This window comes from Petromyzon marinus, chromosome 67 (genome assembly GCF_048934315.1).
Source record: "Petromyzon marinus isolate PM22_M1 ecotype Great Lakes invasive population chromosome 67, UKy_Petmar_22M1.pri1.0, whole genome shotgun sequence".
NCBI lineage: Eukaryota > Metazoa > Chordata > Hyperoartia > Petromyzontiformes > Petromyzontidae > Petromyzon > Petromyzon marinus.
In genome coordinates, this window is record NC_133733.1 from 1,011,162 (window position 1) to 1,030,712 (window position 19,551).

At 55.7% G+C, this 19,551-nt stretch overlaps 2 protein-coding genes across 3 annotated transcripts in view; one reads left to right on the plus strand and one right to left on the minus strand.

Moving 5' to 3' along the window:
* Positions 1-2,220: 2,220 nt before the first annotated feature.
* On the plus strand, positions 2,221-12,974 carry SRP9 (signal recognition particle 9). Its single transcript, XM_032978496.2, has 4 exons — positions 2,221-2,343; positions 6,018-6,110; positions 9,569-9,637; positions 12,400-12,974. Exons 2-4 carry the CDS (start codon positions 6,039-6,041, stop codon positions 12,487-12,489), a joined length of 231 nt encoding a protein of 76 aa, XP_032834387.1. The 5' UTR covers positions 2,221-2,343; positions 6,018-6,038; the 3' UTR covers positions 12,490-12,974.
* A 73-nt stretch (positions 12,975-13,047) lies between these two features.
* The window catches only part of SMG9 (SMG9 nonsense mediated mRNA decay factor), a 46,061-nt gene continuing 39,557 nt past the window's right edge, over positions 13,048-19,551 (minus strand). For both annotated transcript variants that reach the window (XM_076054684.1, XM_076054683.1), the window contains exons 11-14: positions 18,464-18,571; positions 18,092-18,217; positions 14,778-14,913; positions 13,048-14,208 (exon numbers count right to left, since the gene is read on the minus strand). In XM_076054684.1, coding sequence (XP_075910799.1) covers positions 14,130-14,208; positions 14,778-14,913; positions 18,092-18,217; positions 18,464-18,571 — 449 coding nt within the window. In that variant the 3' untranslated portion in view covers positions 13,048-14,129. The remainder of the gene's footprint in view (positions 14,209-14,777; positions 14,914-18,091; positions 18,218-18,463; positions 18,572-19,551) is intronic.

Consider the following 19,551-nt stretch of genomic DNA (forward strand, 5'->3'; position numbering starts at 1 on the left):
TGTGGTGAGACTCATGGTGAACACTGTGGTGAGGCTCATGGTGAACAGTGGTGAGACTCATGGTGAACACTGTGGTGAGACTCATGGTGAACACTGTGGTGAGACACATGGTGAACCCTGTGGTGAAACTCATGGTGAACCCTGTGGTGAGACTCATGGTGAACACTGTGGTGAGACTCATGGTGAACACTGTTGTGAGACTCATGGTGAACACTGTGGTGAGACTCATGGTGAACCCTGTGGGTAGAGCAAGGTTCATGGTGAACACTGCGGTGAGACTCATGGTGAACACTGGGTACAGCAAGGTTCATGGTGAACACTGTGGTCAGACTCATGGTGAACCCTGTGGTGAGACTCATGGTGAACCCTGTGGTGAGACTCATGGTGAACACTGTAGTGAGTCTCATGGTGAACCCTGTGGTGAGACTCATGGTGAACCCTGCGGTAAGACCCATGGTGAACCCTGTGGTGAGACTCATGGTGAACACTGTGGTGAGACTCATGGTGAACACTGTGGTGAGACTCATGGTGAACACTGTGGTGAGACTCATGGTGAACACTGTAGTGAGTCTCATGGTGAACCCTGTGGTGAGACTCATGGTGAACCCTGTGGTGAGACTCATGGTGAACCCTGTGGTGAGACTCATGGTGAACACTGTGGTGAGACTCATGGTGAACACTGTGGTGAGACTCATGGTGAACACTGTAGTGAGTCTCATGGTGAACCCTGTGGTGAGACTCATGGTGAACCCTGCGGTAAGGCCCATGGTGAACCCTGTGGTGAGACTCATGGTGAACCCTGTTGTGAGACTCATGGTGAACACTGTGGTGACACTCATGGTGAACACTGTGGTGAGACTCATGGTGAACACTGTGGGTACAGCAAGGTTCATGGTGAACCCTGTGGTGAGACTCATGGTGAACACAATGGTGAGACTCATGGTGAACACTGTGGTGAGACTCATGGTGAACACTATGGTGAGGCTCATGGTGAACATTGTGGTGAGACTCATGGTGAACACTGTGGTGAGACTCATGGTGAACACTGTGGTGAGACTCTTGGTGAACACTGTGGTGAGGCTCATGGTGAACACTGTGGTGAGACTCATGGTGAACACTGTGGTGAGACTCTTGGTGAACACTGTGGTGAGATTCATGGTGAACCCTGTGGTGGGACTCATGGTGAACACTGCGGTAAGACTCATGGTGAACACTGTGGTGAGACTCATGGTGAACACTGTGGTGAGACTCTTGGTGAACCCTGTGGTGAGACTCTTGGTGAACCCTGTGGTGAGACTCATGGTGAACCCTGTGGTGAGACTCTTGGTGAACCCTGTGGTGAGACTCATGGTGAACCCTGTGGTGAGACTCATGGTGAACCCTGTGGTGAGGCTCATGGTGAACACTGTGGTGAGCCTCATGGTGAACCCTGTGGTGAGCCTCATGGTGAACCCTGTGGTGAGACTCTTGGTGAACCCTGTGGTGAGACTCATGGTGAACCCTGTGGTGAGACTCTTGGTGAACACTGTGGTGAGACTCATGGTGAACACTGTGGTGAGACTCATGGTGAACACTGTGGTGAGACTCATGGTGAACCCTGTGGTGAGACTCATGGTGAACCCTGTGGTGAGACTCATGGTGAACACTGTGGTGAGACTCATGGTGAACACTGTGGTGAGACTCATGGTGAACCCTGTGGTGAGACTCATGGTGAACACTGTGGTGAGACTCATGGTGAACCCTGTGGTGAGACTCATGGTGAACACTGTGGTGAGACTCATGGTGAACACTGTGGTGAGACTCTTGACCGGATCATCAGAACGAAGCATCATGACGTCACTCGCCGGTAAGATGACGTCATGTTCAAGTGAGCTAGCGCCTCCATGTTACCTCGGGCATGGCAATGACCAATGAAACGCCGCGCCCCGCCGAGGTCGCCGCGGAGTGACGTCACCGCATTTCCATGCCACCCAATGGGGGGAGCTTCCCCTGAGCAAGAAGGCCGACCAATGGCGGACAACCCCCGTGCAATATGGCCGCCCAATGGGAGCACTCCGCTTGGGTAAGACGACCACCCAATGGGAGAGCTCCCCTGAGTGAGACGACCACCCAATCGGGCCGTTCCCCCCCCCTGAGTGAGATAGCCGCCCAATAGCAGAGCTCACCCTGAGTCCGATGGCCACCCCATAGGAGAGCGCCCCCGAGTAAGATGGCCGCCCAAAGGGAGTGCTACCCCTGAGGAACATGGCCGCCATGTCTTGCACGCAGCGGTGACGTTGCACAAGGAGCGAGGCAGCGGCAGAGCACGAGGAGGAACCTCGCGAGCAGCACGCAGCGAGCACGGTCTGTGTGTATGTGTCTGTGTGTATGTGTGTTAGTGTGTGTGTTAGTGTGTGTCTGTATGTATGTTAGTGTGTTAGTGTGTGTCTGTATGTTAGTGTGTGTGTGTTAGTGTGTGTGTATGTGTGTATGTAGTGTGTATGTTAGTGTGTATGTTAGTGTGTATGTGTGTTAGTGTGTGTGTCTGTGTGTTAGTGTCTGTGTGTTAGTGTGTATGTGTGTTAGTGTGTGTGTCTGTGTGTATGTGTCTGTATGTATGTTAGTGTGTAGTGTGTTAGTGTGTGTCTGTATGTTAGTGTGTATGTGTGTTAGTGTCTGTGTGTGTGTGTCTGTGTGTATGTGTCTGTATGTACGTATGTGTCTGTGTGTTAGTGTGTGCCTGTATGTTAGTGTGTGTGTTAGTGTGTGTGTCTGTGTATGTGTCTGTATGTATGTAGTGTGTGTGTCTGTATGTTAGTGTGTATGTGTGTTAGTGTGTGTGTGTCTGTGTGTATGTGTGTGTCTGTGTGTAGTGTGTCTGTGTGTTAGTGTCTGTGTGTGTGTTAGTGTGTGTCTATGTGTGTGTCTGTGTGTATGTGTGTGTGTCTGTGTGTGTGTCTGTGTGTATGAATGTTAGTGTGTAGTGTGGTTCTGTGTGTGTCTGTGTGTTAGTGTCTGTGTGTTAGTGTGTTAGTGCCTGTGTGTCTGTGTGTTAGTGTCTGTGTGTGTGTTAGTGTCTGTGTGTGTCTGTGTGTGTGTTAGTGTATGTGTGTTAGTGTGTGTGTGTCTGTGTGTGTGTGTCTGTGTGTGTGTGTATGTTAGTGTGTAGTGTGTCTGTGTTAGCGTCTGTGTGTGTGTGTAGTGTGTGTGTCTGTATGTTAGTGTGTAGTGTGTTAGTGTGTGTGTTAGTGTCTGTGTGTTAGTGTGTGTCTGTATGTTAGTGTGTAAGTGTGTTAGTGTGTGTGTCTGTGTGTGTGTGTCTGTGTGTCTGTCTGTGTATGTGTCTGTGTGTGTGTCTGTCTGTGTGTCGGTGTGTGTGTGTATGTGTGTGTCTGTGTGTGTGTCTGTGTGTGTGTCTCCGTATGTATGTGTGTGTCTGTGTGTGTGTATCTGTGTGTGTGTGTATCTGTGTGCGTGTATATCTGTGTGTGTGTATCTGTGTGGGGAGCGGTAGTGTAGCGGCTAGCGCTACGCTGCACTATGAACCTGGCGACCCGGGTTCGATTCCCGCTCACAGCCAACACCAGTGACGATTATCTGAACCGGTCCCGGGCGTCCCCTAGGTCGACTCAGCCTCAAATGAGTACCTGGTGCGGTGTGTAAACATTGCCACTAGGGAGACAAAGGCGGTCGGGCGTGGTGCTGGCCACCCACCCCCTCGTGTACCGATCCGGCCTTCGTAGGTGCTCGCTAACAGCACTTGCCCCTACAGTCTGTTAAGGCTATACGGGGGATCTTTGTCTGTGTGCGTGTCTGTGTGCGTGTCTGTGTGTGGCAGTTTAACTCGTGGTTTCGTGGTAATTAATTGCCGATGACTGGTACCAGCGGTGTCAAGATCGGCCTCTGTGGAGGAGGCTCGTGAAGGACGCTACTGGGCAGTTGGAGGCAGTCGCCCTCCAACAACAACGGAGGGCGGAGGAGCGACGCTCACAACAACGAGTGGAGCGCCGGGTGGCTAAAGCACAGCAGGTTGGCACAGTAGGGGGCACAGGTGGTGCATCAGCCAGTCATCTCAGTCATCTCAGTCAGTCGACCCGTGGCACCTGGGTCTGCCCCGTGACCTCCTGCCAGCGTGCGTTCGACACTTCACGTGGCCTCAGGGTGCACATAGCCTGGCACAAGCGTCGTGGTGACGTCACCGCCACTTAGTGGCGAATGGCGGTTGTTGTCTGTGTGTGTGAATCTGTGTGTGTGTGTCTGTCTGTGTGTGTGTGTGTCTGTGTGTGTGTGTGTCGGTCTGTCCGTCTGCTACAGCAGAGGTGTAGGGAATTCCAGCAAGACCTACATCTCTGCTTTATTGACCTGGTCAAGGGCTATGATACCATCAGTAGGCCTGGGCTCTGGGTTGTTCTTCGTGCTTTTGGAGTACCTGACCTTCTGCTCACGATCATTAAGGACCTTCATGATGGTGAGCGGGCCCAGGTAAAACTACGTGGCCGGGAGTCAGAGCCATTCCCTGTACACCTTGGGGTGCCACAGGGATGTCCTCTGGCTCTCACATTATTTAACATCTATTTTGACCACGTAGTTTGTGAAGCCTTCAATGGCTGTACCAGGGGAATCTCCATATGGTACAGATATAATGGGAGGCTGATCGATGCCCGGGTGCGGTCAAGGGATGGCTCCCTATTGCTCAACCACGTTATGTATGCCGATGATTTGGTAATAGCTGCTCATTCAGAGGAGGAGTTGGAGACGTTGCTGCTGAGACTGGAGCGTGCCACTAAGAGATGGGGCCTTACCATCAGCCCCACCAAAACTAAGCACTTGCCTGGGTATTTTGTACCATCGGACACTCCACCCCCACAACTCCCAATCGGTGATGGGGCAGTTGTGGAGAGAGTGGAGAGTTTCCCATACCTGGGCAGTGTGCTTATGACCGGCTCCAGTTTAACAGCAGAGGTCTCACTCTGAGTCAGTCGAGCGGCAATATCTTTTAATCGGTTGCGTAATGCTGTGTGGAAGCTACCTGGTCTGTCACTCCACACTAAGCTTCAGGTCTTCTCAGCCATGGTCATTCCCTCCTTCTCTACGCTTGCAAAACGTGGACCCCCCTAATGGAACATCTTCGCCGGTTAGAAACATTTAGGCTGGCCTGCCTACGATCAATCCTGGGTTTAACCAGACTGCATTGTGTGAGGAGCTCACAAATCCTTGAAAGATCTGGGCAAGGTCCCATCGGTGAGCTCCTCCGGCGGGCAAGGCTGCGTTTGCTGGTTCATGTAGCCCGCATGCCCAGCCACCGCATGCCGAAACAACTTTTGTTCGGCCGGATCGAGGGGGCTAAATGGGTGCGGTACGGGCTAGAGAAGAGATGGAGTGATGTGGTACAGGAGGACGTGGAGCTGAATGGACTTGCCGATGACTGGTACCAGCGGTGTCAAGATCGGCCTCTGTGGAGGAGGCTCGTGAAGGATGCTACTGGGCAGTTGGAGGCAGTCGCCCTCCAACAACAACGGAGGGCGGAGGAGCGACGCTTACAACAACGAGCGGAGCGCCGGGTGGCTAAAGCACAGCAAGTTGGCACAGTAGAGGGCACAGGTGGTGCATCAGCCAGTCATCTCAGTCATCTCAGTCAGTCGACCCGTGGCACCTGGGTCTGCCCCGTGACCTGCCAGCGGGCGTTCGACACTTCACGTGGCCTCAAGGTGCACATAGCCTGGCACAAGCGTCGTGGTGACGTCACCGCCACTTAGTGGCGAATGGCGGTTGTTGTTGTGTGTGTATGTGTGTGTCTGTGTGTGTCTGTGTGTCTGTGTGTGTCTGTGTGTGTGTGCCTGTGTGTGTCTGTGTGTGTCTGTGTGTGTCTCTGTGTCTCTCCGCGTCTCTCCCCCTGTCTCACTCGATCTTCAACATCGCCAATTTACCCCGTGTCCCCAGGTCTCCCCGTGTCTCCAGATGTCCCCGTGTCTCCACCTTGACGTGTCTCCCTGTGTCTCCCCGTGTCCCCGTGTCTCCCCATGTCCCCGTGTCTCCAGGTGTCTCCCCGTGTCTCCACAATGACATTTGTGCGCTGCTGGGAGGAGTTCACTCGCTCTGCCGAGAAACTCTGCAGTTCCAATCCCATGAAGGTGGTGGTACTCACCACTCACTCACCACTCACTCACCACTCACTCACCACTCACTCACCACTTACTCACCACTCACTCACTCACCACTCACTCACTCACCACTCACTCACCACTCACTCACTCACCACTCACTCACTACTCACTCACTTACCACTCACTCACCACTCACTCACCACTTACTCACCACTCACTCACCACTCACTCACCACTTACTCACCACTCACTCACCACTTACTCACCACTCACTCACCACTCACTCACTCACCACTCACTCACCACTCACTACTTACTCACCACTCACTCACCACTTACTCACCACTCACTCACCACTCACTCACCACTCACTACTCACTCACCACTCACTCACCACTCACCACTCACTCACCACTCACTAACCACTCACTCACTCACCACTCATTCACCACTCACTCACCACTCACTCACCACTCACTAACCACTCACTCACTCACCACTCATTCACCACTCACTCACCACTCACTCACTCACTCACCACTCACTCACCACTCACTCACTCACCACTCACTCACCACTCACCACTCACTCACTCACCACCACTCACTCACCACTCACTCACCACTCACTCAATCACTCACCACTCACTCACCACTCACTTACCACTCACTCACCACTCACTCACCACTCACTCACCACTCACTCACTCACCACTCACTCACCCCTCACTCACTCACCACTCACTCACCACTCACTCACCACTTACTCACCACTCACTCACCACTCACTCACCACTTACTCACCACTCACTCACCACTCACTCACCAACTACTCACCACTCACTCACCACTCACTCACCACTCACTCACCATTCATTCACCACTCACTCACCACTCACTCACCACTCACTCGCCACTCACTCACTCACTCACCACTCACTCACCACTCACTTACCACTCACCACTCACTCACCACTCACTCACCACTCACTCACCACTCACCACTCACTCACTCACCACTCACTCACCACTCACTCACCCACCACCCACTCACTACCCACCACTCACTCACCACTCACTCACCACCCACTCACCACTCACTCACTCACTCACCACTCACTCACCACTTACTCACTCACCACTCACTCACCAACTACTCACCACTCACTCACCACTCACTCACCACTCACTTACCACTCACCACTCACTCACCACTCACTCACCACTCACTCACCAACTACTCACCACTCACTCACTCACCACTCACTCACTCACCACTCACTCACTACTCACTCACTCACCAACTACTCACCACTCACTCACCACTCACTCACCAACTACTCACCACTCACTCACCACTCACTCACCACTCACCAACTACTTACCGCTCACTCACTCACCACTCACTCACCACTCACCACTCACTCACCAACTACTCACCACTCACTCACCACTCAACTCACCTCTCACTCACCACTCACTCACCACTCACTCACCACTCACCACTCACTCACCACTCACTCAACTCACCACTCACTCACCACTCACTCACCACTCACTCACTCACCACTCACTCACCAACTACTCACCACTCACCACCACTCACTCACCACTCACTCACCACTCACTCAATCACTCACCACTCACTCACCACTCACTTACCACTCACTCACCACTCACTCACCACTCACTCACCACTCACTCACTCACCACTCACTCACCCCTCACTCACTCACCACTCACTCACCACTCACTCACCACTTACTCACCACTCACTCACCACTCACTCACCACTTACTCACCACTCACTCACCACTCACTCACCAACTACTCACCACTCACTCACCACTCACTCACAACTCACTCACCATTCATTCACCACTCACTCACCACTCACTCACCACTCACTCGCCACTCACTCACTCACTCACCACTCACTCACCACTCACTTACCACTCACCACTCACTCACCACTCACTCACCACTCACTCACCACTCACCACTCACTCACTCACCACTCACTCACCACTCACTCACCCACCACCCACTCACTACCCACCACTCACTCACCACTCACTCACCACCCACTCACCACTCACTCACTCACTCACCACTCACTCACCACTTACTCACTCACCACTCACTCACCAACTACTCACCACTCACTCACCACTCACTCACCACTCACTTACCACTCACCACTCACTCACCACTCACTCACCACTCACTCACCAACTACTCACCACTCACTCACTCACCACTCACTCACTCACCACTCACTCACTACTCACTCACTCACCAACTACTCACCACTCACTCACCACTCACTCACCAACTACTCACCACTCACTCACCACTCACTCACCACTCACCAACTACTTACCGCTCACTCACTCACCACTCACTCACCACTCACCACTCACTCACCAACTACTCACCACTCACTCACCACTCAACTCACCTCTCACTCACCACTCACTCACCACTCACTCACCACTCACCACTCACTCACCACTCACTCAACTCACCACTCACTCACCACTCACTCACCACTCACTCACTCACCACTCACTCACCACTTACTCACTCACCACTCACTCACCAACTTCTCACCACTCACTCACCACTCACTCACCACTCACTCACCACTCACTCACCACCCATTCACCAACTACTCACCACTTACTCACCACTCACTCACCAACTACTCACCACTCACTCACCACTCACTCACTCACTCACCACTCACTCACCAACTACTCACCACTCACTCACCACTCACTCACCACTCACTCACCACTCACCAACTACTCACCACTCACTCACCACTCACTCACCAACTACTCACCATTCACTCACTCACCACTCATTCACCACTCACTCACCACTCACCACTCACTCACCACTCACCACTCACTCACCAGGTGGGTGCTCCTCACCTGCCCTCGGCTCAGCAGAGGAGGAGTGGAGGCGCCGCGGTTAGCGCAGAGCGCCGTCAACCCTGGGCTAGGCCCCAAGTTCGATTCCAGCTCACGGCCACCAACTCAGTGACGGCCATCGGAACCGGTGCTGGGCCTCCCCTAGGTCGGCTCAGCCTCAAACGAGTTACCCGGTGCTGTGTGGTGTGTAGTGAACATCGCCACTGGGGGAGAGACAAAGGCGGCCGGGCGTGGTGCTGGTAGCCACCCACCCCCTCGTATGCCACAGTGCCGGTAGCCTTCATAGGTGCTGCTCGCTAACAGCACTTGCCCCTACAGTCTGTTAGAGGCTACACGGGGGACCTTTGTCTGTGTCTACCTTCACAGGTGCTGCTGCTACTCGCTACTCACAGCACTTGCCCCTACAGTCTGTTAGAGGCTACACGGGGGATCTTTGTCTGTGTCTACCTTCACAGGCGCTGCTGCTACTCGCTACTAACAGCACTTGCCGCTACAGTCTGTTAGAGGCTACACGGGGGATCTTTGTCTGTGTCTGTCCCGCGTGTAGGTGCGTGTGGTGGTGAAGTATAGACATTGTGCTGGACACCTGTCAATCAAGGTGACAGACGACGTCGTGGTAAGCAGCCCTACTCACCAACATGCTCACCATCACCACGCTCACCACCACCACCACCCTCACCACCACCACCACCCTCACCACCACCCTCACCACCACCACCACCCTCACCACCCTCACCACCACCACCCTCACCACGATCACCACGATCACCACCACCCTCACCACCACCCTCACCACTACCACAATGCTCACCACCACCACCCTCACCACTACCACCCTCACCACGCTCACCACCACCACCCTCACCACTACCACCATGCTCACCACCACCACCCTCACCACGCTCACCACCCTCACCACGCTCACCAATACCACCACGCTCACCACCACGACAATTATGATGTGACGACCATGATCACGAGGATGGCGTGATGTTGCCAACCATGATGATGTGATGTGATGATGGTGATGATGTGATGGTGGTGATGATGTGATGGTGGTGATGTGATGATGTGATGATGTTGTGATGTGATGATGTGATGATGTGATGGTGTGTTGTGGTGATGTAATTTGATGATGTGATGATGTGATGATGTGATGTGGTGATGTAATGTGATGATGTGGTGATGTGATGGTGATGATGTGATGATGTGATGATGTGATGTGATGATGTGGTGATGTGATGTGATGTGATGATGTGATGATGATGATGATGTGATGATGGTGATGTGATGATGTGATGATGTGATGTGGTGATGTAATGTGATGATGTGGTGATGTGATGGTGATGATGTGATGATGTGATGTGATGATGTGGTGATGTGATGTGATGATGTGATGATGATGTGATGATGATGATGACGTGATGATGATGTGATGATGGTGATGTGATGATGTGATGATGGTGATGTGATGATGTGATGATGATGTGATGATGTGATGTGATGTGATGATGTGATGGTGGTGATGATGTGATGATGTGATGATGATGATGATGTGATGATGTGATGTGGTGATCTAATGATGTGATGATGATGTGATGATGTGATGATGGTGATGTGATGATGTGATGTGGTGATGTGATGATGTGGTGATGTGATGATGTGATGATGTGATGATGATGTGATGATGATGTGATGATGTGGTGATGTGATGGTGATGATGTGATGTGATGATGGTGATGTGATGATGTGATGGTGATGATGTTATGTGATGGTGATGTGATGATGGTGATGATGTGATGTGATGATGTGATGATGGTGATGTGATGATGTGATGGTGATGATGTGATGATGTGATGATGTGATGGTGATGATGTGATGGTGATGATGGTGATGATGTGATGTGATGATGTGATGGTGATGTAATGATGTGATGTGGTGATCTAATGTGATGATGATGTGATGATGTGATGATGGTGATGTGATGATGTGATGTGGTGATGTGATGATGTGGTGATGTGATGATGATGTGATGATGATGTGATGATGTGGTGATGTGATGGTGATGATGTGATGTGATGATGGTGATGTGATGGTGATGATGTTATGTGATGGTGATGTGATGTGATGATGGTGATGATGTGATGTGATGATGTGATGATGGTGATGTGATGATGTGATGGTGATGATGTGATGGTGATGTGATGGTGATGATGGTGATGATGTGATGTGATGGTGATGTGATGGTGATGTGATGATGTGATGTGATGATGTGATGATGGTGATGATGTGATGATGTGATGTGATGATGTGATGATGTGATGTGATGGTGATGTGATGATGGTGATGATGTGATGTGGTGATGTAATGATGTGATGTGATGGTGATGTGATTTGCGTATTGTGTACCCTCGGACACTCCACCCCCACAACTCCCAATCGGTGATGGGGCAGTTGTGGAGAGAGTGGAGAGTTTCCCATACCTGGGCAGTGTACTTATGACCGGCTCCAGTTTAACAGCAGAGGTCTCACTCCGAATCAGTCGAGCGGCGATCTTTTCATCGGTTGCGTAACGCTGTGTGGAAGCTACCTGGTCTGTCGCTCCGCACTAAGCTTCAGGTCTTCTCGGCCACGGTCATTCCCTCCCTTCTCTACGCTTGCGAAACGTGGACCCCCCCCTAATGGAACATTTAGGCTAGCCTGCCTACGATCCATCCTGGGTTTAACCAGGCTGGATTGTGTGAGGAGCTCACAAATATGGACAAAGTCCCATTGGTGAGCTCCTCCGGCGGGCAAAGCTGCGATGGCTGGGTCATGTAGCCCGCATGCCCAGCCACCGCATGCCGAAACAGCTTTTGTTCGGCCGGATTGAGGGGGCTAAACGGGCGCGGCACGGGCTAGAGAAGAGATGGAGTGACGTGGTACAGGAGGACGTGGAGCTGAGTGGACTTGCCGATGGCTGGTACCAGCGGTGTCAAGATCGGCCTCTGTGGAGGAGGCTCGTGAAGGATGCTACTGGGCAGTTGGAGGTAGTCACCCTCCAGCAACAACGGAGGGCGGAGGAGCGACGCTCACAACAACGAGCGGAGCGCCGGGTGGCTAAAGCACAGCAAGTTGGCACGGTAGGGGGCACAGGTGGTGCATCAGCCAGTCATCTCAGTCATCTCAGTCGACCCGTGGCACCTGGGTCTGTCCCGTGACCTCCTGCCAGCGGGCGTTCGACACTCCACGTGGCCTTGACGTGCACATGGCCTGGCAAAAGCGTCGTGGTGACGTTACCGACACTTAGTGGGAAACGGCGGTTGTTGTTGATGGTGATGTGGTGGTGATGGTGGTGATGTGATGTGATGGTGGTGATGTGCTGGTGATGTGTTGGCAGTGCCTGCAGTTCGAGACGGACCAGGCTCAGGATGTGAAGAAAGTGGAAAAATTCCACGGCCAGATCATGAGGTTGATGGTGGCCAAATGAGAAAGACACCAAGACACTCACACAGACACTCATTCAGACACTTAGACACTCACTCATGCACTCACTCACGCAGACACTCGCACACTCATTCACACACTTAGACACTCACTTAGACACCCACTCACACAGACACTTAGACACCCACTCACACACTCATTCACACACTTAGACACTCACTCAGACACTCACTTAGACACTCACTCATGCACTCACAGACACTCATTCACACAGACACTTAAACACTCACTTAGACACTCACTCATGCACTCACACAGACACTTAGACACTCACTCATGCACTCACACAGACACTTAGACACTCACTTAGACACCCACTCATGCAAACACAGACTCTCACACACACACAGACACACACACCCACTCACACACAGACACACTCACCCCGCGGTGTGGTGAGGAGGCTGTTTGCGTGATGGCTGTGCCTGTGGGTCCCCCTGTGGTGTAAAATACACGACCGCCACTTCACGTGAAGTCTGTGACTCTCCTTCTTTGGGCCTTACGGTGAAGTTACGTTGATAGGTTCAAAGAAAATAACAAATAACAAAACTCTCTTTATTCAACTCTATTCAAATCGCGACATCGCCACCATCATCACCACCATCACCACCATCATCACCACCATCATCACCAACATCATCATCACCACCACCACCACCAACCACGTCCACAAGCCCACTCGCAGTGCCGATGGCTCTCCCCCGGCACCACGGCCCGGCACCACGGCCTCCTCGTGGTCTTCGTGTCGCCGTGCGGGGGACCAAGCAGCTTGCCGCCCACGGTTCGAAACGAAAACTCCGCCACCGGCGGCGGAGGCGGCGGCGGTGGCGGAGTTGGAGAGCCGCTAACGTGGTCGGTGGGGCCACAGCCGACGACGACAAAGCAGCGGAGCGGAACGCTGCGGAGCGGAACGCAAGGCGACGGAACGGAACGCCGCAGAACGGAACACGACAGAACACGACAGAACGGAACACGACAGAACGCTACGGAACACGTGTGCACGAATCGTCATCGAAGAAGTTTAACGTACACACACAGACTGGCATAGTCACTCACCCACTCACACAGCCACTCACCCACTTACTCACCCACTCACACAGTCACTCACCCACTCACACAGCCACTCACCCACTTACTCACCCACTCACACAGTCACTCACCCACTCACACAGTCACTCACCCACTCACACAGTCACTCACCCACTCACACAGTCACTCACCCACTCGCCCTACGGTGCAAAACAAGTTCAACGTACACACACGTACATCATGACCAGCGCGCGTCATCACGCACGCAGGAATCCATCCTCATCCCAGCGTCTCCTCCGCATGTCCCCGCGTCTCCTTGTCCTCCACGCTGTCTCCGCCCCGTGTCTCATCTCAGTGTCTCCGCATATCCCTCGTGTCTCCATCTTGTCTCCTTGTCCGCGGGTCCCTGTGTCTCCTCTTCCCGTGTCCCACCCTCCCCCGTGTCTCCGCCTCCTCCCCCGTGTCTCCGCCTCCTCCCCCGTGTCTCCGCCTCCTCCCCCGTGTCTCCTCCCCGTGTCTCCGCCTCCTCCCCCGTGTCTCCACCTCCTCCCCGTGTCTCCGTGTCTCTCCGTGTCTCCCCGTGTCTCCCCGCGTCTACGCGAGCAGTCGTCCGTACTCGGCCATGAGTGGAGACTTGCGAACCGCGTCCCAGATCCGCGCCGCAAAGTGGAACCTGGGGAAGATGGATCACATGATTCGTACGGCCATGGTTACAGGTGGTGGTGGTTTTCCCACTGGCAGCGTGAGACCAGCACGGTACTGGTGGTGGTTTTCCCACTGGCCACACCCGAGCCAACGTGGGGCTATCACGGTACTGGTGGTGGTTTTCCCACTGGCAGTGTGGGGGCTATCACGGTACTGGTGGTGGTTTTCCCACTGGCAGTGTGAGACCGGCACGGTACTGGTGGTGGTTTTCCCACTGGCAGTGTGGGGGCTATCACGGTACTGGTGGTGGTTTTCCCACTGGCCACACCCGAGCCCAGCGAGTGCGGCGAGCGTTCGGTGAGTGCACTCATTGGCCCTCAGCGAGCGTAGTGAGCGAGCGTGGTGAGCGTGGTGAGTGAGCGAGCGAGCGTGGTGAGCGAGCGAGCGTGGTGAGCGAGCGAGCGTGGTGAGCGAGCGTGATGAACGAGCGTGGTGAGCGTGGTGAGCGTGGTGAGTGAGCGAGCGAGCGTGGTGAGCGAGCGTGGTGAGTGAGCGAGCGTGGTGAGCGTGCGAGCGTGGTGAGCGAGCTCCACTCACCAGTTCTTCTCGGTCAGCGTGGTGTGGGTGAGCGGTGGGCGGGGTGAGCTGAGCACCTGCTTGCGGAGTCGCGCCACGAGGCTGGGGAACCCCGAGTGGCCCCGGAACGCGGGCAGCAGCGAGAACGGAGCCCCGGCTACACACAGCACAAAGACAAAGGTCCCCCGTGTAGCCTCTAACAGACTGTAGGGACAAGTGCTGTTAGTACCGAGTAGCAGCAGCACCTGTGAAGGTAGACACAGACAAAGGTCCCCCGTGTAGCCTCTAACAGACTAGGGGCAAGTGCTGTGAGTAGCGAGTAGCAGCAGCACCTGTGAAGGTATACACAGACAAAGGTCCTCCGTGTAGCCTCTAACAGGCTGTAGGGGCAAGTGCTGTGAGTAGCGAGTAGCAGCAGCACCTGTGAAGGTAGACACAGACAAAGATCCCCCGTGTAGCCTTTAACAGACTGTAGGGGCAAGTGCTGTTAGTAGCGAGTAGCAGGGAAACTTATTCGAGGCTGAGTCGACCTAAGGGAGCCCCAGGACCGGTTTGGGATAGCCGTCACTGGTGGTGGGCCATGAGCGGGAACGGAACTCGGGTCTCCGGGTTCGTAGTGCAGCGCGCTGTTACACCACACAGAGAGACACTCACACAACAACAACAACCGCCATTCACCACTAAGCAGTGATGACGTCACCACGGTGCTTGTGCCACCTTGAGGTGACGTGAAGTGCCGAAGGCTCGGCAGGAGGTCACGGGACAGACCCAGCAGGTGCCATGGGTTGGCGGACTGAGATGACTGGCTGATGCACCACCTGTGCCCCCAACTGTGCCAACTTGCTGTGCTTTAGCCACCCGGCGCTCCGCTCGTTGTGAGCGTCGCTCCTCCGCCCTCCGTTGTTGTTGGAGGGCGACTGCCTCCAACTGCCCAGTAGCGTCCTTCACGAGCCTCCTCCACAGAGGCCGATCTTGACACCGCTGGTACCGGTCGTCGGAAAGTCCACTCAGCTCCACGTCCTCCTGTACCGCGTCACTCCATCTCTGCTTCAGCCCGTGCCATGCAAATTTAGCCCCCTCGATCCAGCCGAACAGAAGCTGCTTGGGCAGGCGGTGGCTCGGCATGCGGGCTACAGGACCCGCTCAACGCAGCCTTGCTTGCCGGAGGAGCTCACCAGATCTTTCAAGGATCTGTGAGCTCCTCACACAATAATCCAGCCTGCAGGTTAAACCCAGGATGGATCGTCGGCAGGGCCAGTCCGAATCTTTGAAACTGGTGCAGATGTTCCTCTAAAGGGGTCCACGTTTCGCAAGCGTAGAGACGCGAGGGAATGATCGTGGCCGAGAAGACCCGAAGCTTCATGTGGAGCGATGGACCAGGTAGCTTCCACACAGCAGCGTTATGCAGCCGATGAAAAGATATTGCCGCTCGACTGATTCGGAGTGAAACCTCTACTGCCAAACCGGAGCCGGTCATAAGCACACTGCCCAGGTATGGGAAACTCTCCACTCTCTCCACAACTGCCCCATCACCGATTGGGAGTTGTGGGGGTGGAGTGTTCGATGGCACAACATACCCAGGCAGGTGCTCAGTTTTGTTGGGGCCGATGGCAAGGCCCCATCTCTTAGTGGCACGCTCCAGTCCCAGCAGCAGCGCCTCCAACTCCTCTTCCTTGGCGGCAGCAGCAATCACCAGGTCATCAGCACACAGAACGTGTGTCGTGACATCTCAGATGTCGCTATGTGGTGCCGGCGTGCGATGCACCGCCATCGTGGACACCCCATAGGTGGGCGTAGTAACAGCCCCAGTGGCGGTTCCGTAAAGGCCGGAGGTAGTGTGGGAGCGTCAGCCATGGGGTGAGGTTACCCTGGGCCATGGCACTCCGGTCGACGCCCCGGAAGGCACGTGACGAGTAAGATCTACACAGGGACCCCCAGGTGCGGGGGGCGAGGGGGTGGTCGCGTGCCAACGAGTGGACGAAGACCCAGGCCAGGGACCTGTCCGTTGTAGCTACTCCCAGCGACGAGCGCAGCAGTTAAGCCTGGCGGTCGTCCACCGCCACAGGTTCTCGGGGTAAAGGGGCGGTAACCTCTCTGCGTAATGTGCTGGTGCTAATCAATAATGTGTTGCCTCCAAGGAGCAAGTCTGCAGCTCGGTTGACCCCCACCGCACGTGGTTGACCAGTAGGTCAGTGGGCGGATCAGCCACGGTAGCACCTGGTGTTAAGGTCACGGGCCCGCATCCACTCATGTGGCCCAGCAGCTGCTCTTGCTTGGACCCGGTGATGCCGTGTGGACGCGCTGATGCCGGAACGGCGTGCGTTGCGCGATTACGAGCCCACGGGCTGCACAGCAGTCTTGGAGCCTCCGCCGACTGTCCACCTTCGTTGGGGGCGTAAGCCACCTCCCGCCATTCCTCGCCTCCCGCTGATGGGGGGGGGGGGTGGGCCGCACAGTAGCCTGCTCGGTGTCTCTTGCTTGGCAGTGTCCCGGCCCCCCGAGTGGAGGAGGCCTGTCCAACCATCACAGCGACCCGAAGCCACGGAGGGGTCCAGGCGGTACCGGTCCAGCTCCCGACATAGGAGCTGCAGCCTCTCCCTCGGCAGTGAGCAGTTCGGAAACATTCCACGCGGCCGCTCGCAGCGGCTCCCTGTCGTTTCTGGAGGAACGCCGAGGCCACGGGAATCGGTCTCCCGGTGCCGCTACATGGGGCGTGGCCAGGAGACTTCACAGAATCTCTGTCACCCCCACGGGGGGCCTCCGGCACAACCCTAGTTTGATCTGCGCGGTTTTGGTCAAGTGGTTGAGGGTGGTGGGGGGGTCAGCAGCCCCCACCGTACACACGCGGACACTCGCAGACGCACGCGGGCAGGGAGAGAGAGCGGGGAGAGAGCGGGGAGAGAGAGGGAGGGAGAGAGGGAGGGAGAGAGCGGGGAGAGAGAGCGGGGGAGAGAGAGCGGGGAGAGAGAGCGGGGAGAGAGGGCAGGGAGAGAGAGCGGGGAGAGAGGCGGGGAGAGAGGGAGAGAGAGGTGGGGAGAGAGGGAGGGAGAGAGCGGGGAGAGAGAGAGCGGGGAGAGAGGGAGGGAGAGAGCGGGGAGAGAGAGCGGGGAGAGAGGTGGGGAGATAGGGAGAGAGAGCGGGGAGAGAGGCAGGGTGAGGCAGGGTGATGCAGGGTGAGGATGAGGGTGATGCAGGGTGAGGCAGGGTGATGCAGGGTGAGGCAGGGTGAGGGTGAGGGTGATGCAGGATGAGGCAGAGTGATGCAGGATGAGGGTGAGGCAGGGTGAGGGTGATGCAGGGTGAGGCAGGTAGCACGAGGCAGTAGGGGCCCTCACGTCTGCGTGAGGCTTTCTCGTCCGCGTCTCCGTCGCCCGACGCTGGCAGCAGGAAGAGGGAGACGGCCGCTGACCCCGCGGCAGCGGCGGCGGCGGCGGCGGCACGGCCGGGCATGGACACCACCCCTAGCGCACAAAGGCAAAGATCCCCCGTGTAGCCGCGACCGACCGTCGGGGCAAGGGCCGTCAGCGTGCAGCGCCGCCGAAGGGAGCCGGCGCCGCGCCCGGCCGCCTTTGTCTCCCCGGCGGCGACGTTCCCTCCACGGTGCTCGGGATGTGGGGGGTGGGGGTGGGGGGGGTGGGGATGTGGGGGGTGGGGGTGGGGATGTGGGGGGTGGGGGTGGGGGTGGGGGGGGGGTGGGAGAGTCGCACCGCGGTGCTTGAGGTTGGAGTGGCGCATGAGCGAGGCGACCGTCTGCTCCATCTCCTCGAGGCGGCGGGGAGAGAAGTCTTCACGAGGCGCTCGGTTCTGTACAAACACTGGGGGGGGGGGGGACACGGGGGGGGGACACGGGGAGACACGAGGAGACACGGGGATCAAGTGTGGAGGGAGAGAGAGACACAGGGAGACACGGGGATCAAGTGTGGAGGGGCAGAGAGACACGGGGATCAAGTGTGGAGGGACAGAGAGACACGGGGATCAAGTGTGGAGGGACAGGGAGACACGGGGAGACACGGGGATCAAGTGTGGAGGGACAGAGAGACACGGGGAGACACGGGGATCAAGTGTGGAGGGACAGGGAGACACGGGGATCAAGTGTGGAGGGACAGAGAGACACGGGGAGAAACGGGGATCAAGTGTGGAGGGACAGAGAGACACGGGGATCAAGTGTGGAGGGACAGAGAGACACGGGGAGAAACGGGGATCAAGTGTGGAGGGACAGAGAGACACGGGGATCAAGTGTGGAGGGACAGAGAGACACGGGGAGAAACGGGGATCAAGTGTGGAGGGACAGAGAGACACGGGGATCAAGTGTGGAGGGACAGAGAGACACGGGGATCAAGTGTGGAGGGACAGGGAGACACGGGGAGACACGGGGATCAAGTGTGGAGGGACAGAGAGACGCGGGGAGACACGGGGATCAAGTGTGGAGGGACAGGGAGACACGGGGATCAAGTGTGGAGGGACAGAGAGACACGGGGAGAAACGGGGATCAAGTGTGGAGGGACAGAGAGACACGGGGAGACACGGGGATCAAGTGTGGAGGGACAGAGAGACACGGGGATCAAGTGTGGAGGGACAGAGAGACACGGGGAGACACGGGGATCAAGTGTGGAGGGACAGGGAGACACGGGGATCAAGTGTGGAGGGACAGAGAGACACGGGGATCAAGTGTGGAGGGAGAGGGAGACACGGGGAGACACGGGGATCAAGTGTGGAGGGACAGGGAGACACGGGGAGACACGGGGATCAAGTGTGGAGGGACAGAGAGACACGGGGAGACACGGGGATCAAGTGT

Excerpts from the sequence above, each read along its gene's own strand:
- SRP9 (XM_032978496.2), top strand. The coding sequence starts at position 6,039 with ATGACATTTGTGCGCTGCTGGGAGGAGTTCACTCGCTCTGCCGAGAAA. Across the intron at positions 6,111-9,568 it reads GCAGTTCCAATCCCATGAAG|GTGCGTGTGGTGGTGAAGTA; the intron begins GTGGTGGTACTC and ends TCCCGCGTGTAG. Across the intron at positions 9,638-12,399 it reads AGGTGACAGACGACGTCGTG|TGCCTGCAGTTCGAGACGGA; the intron begins GTAAGCAGCCCT and ends ATGTGTTGGCAG.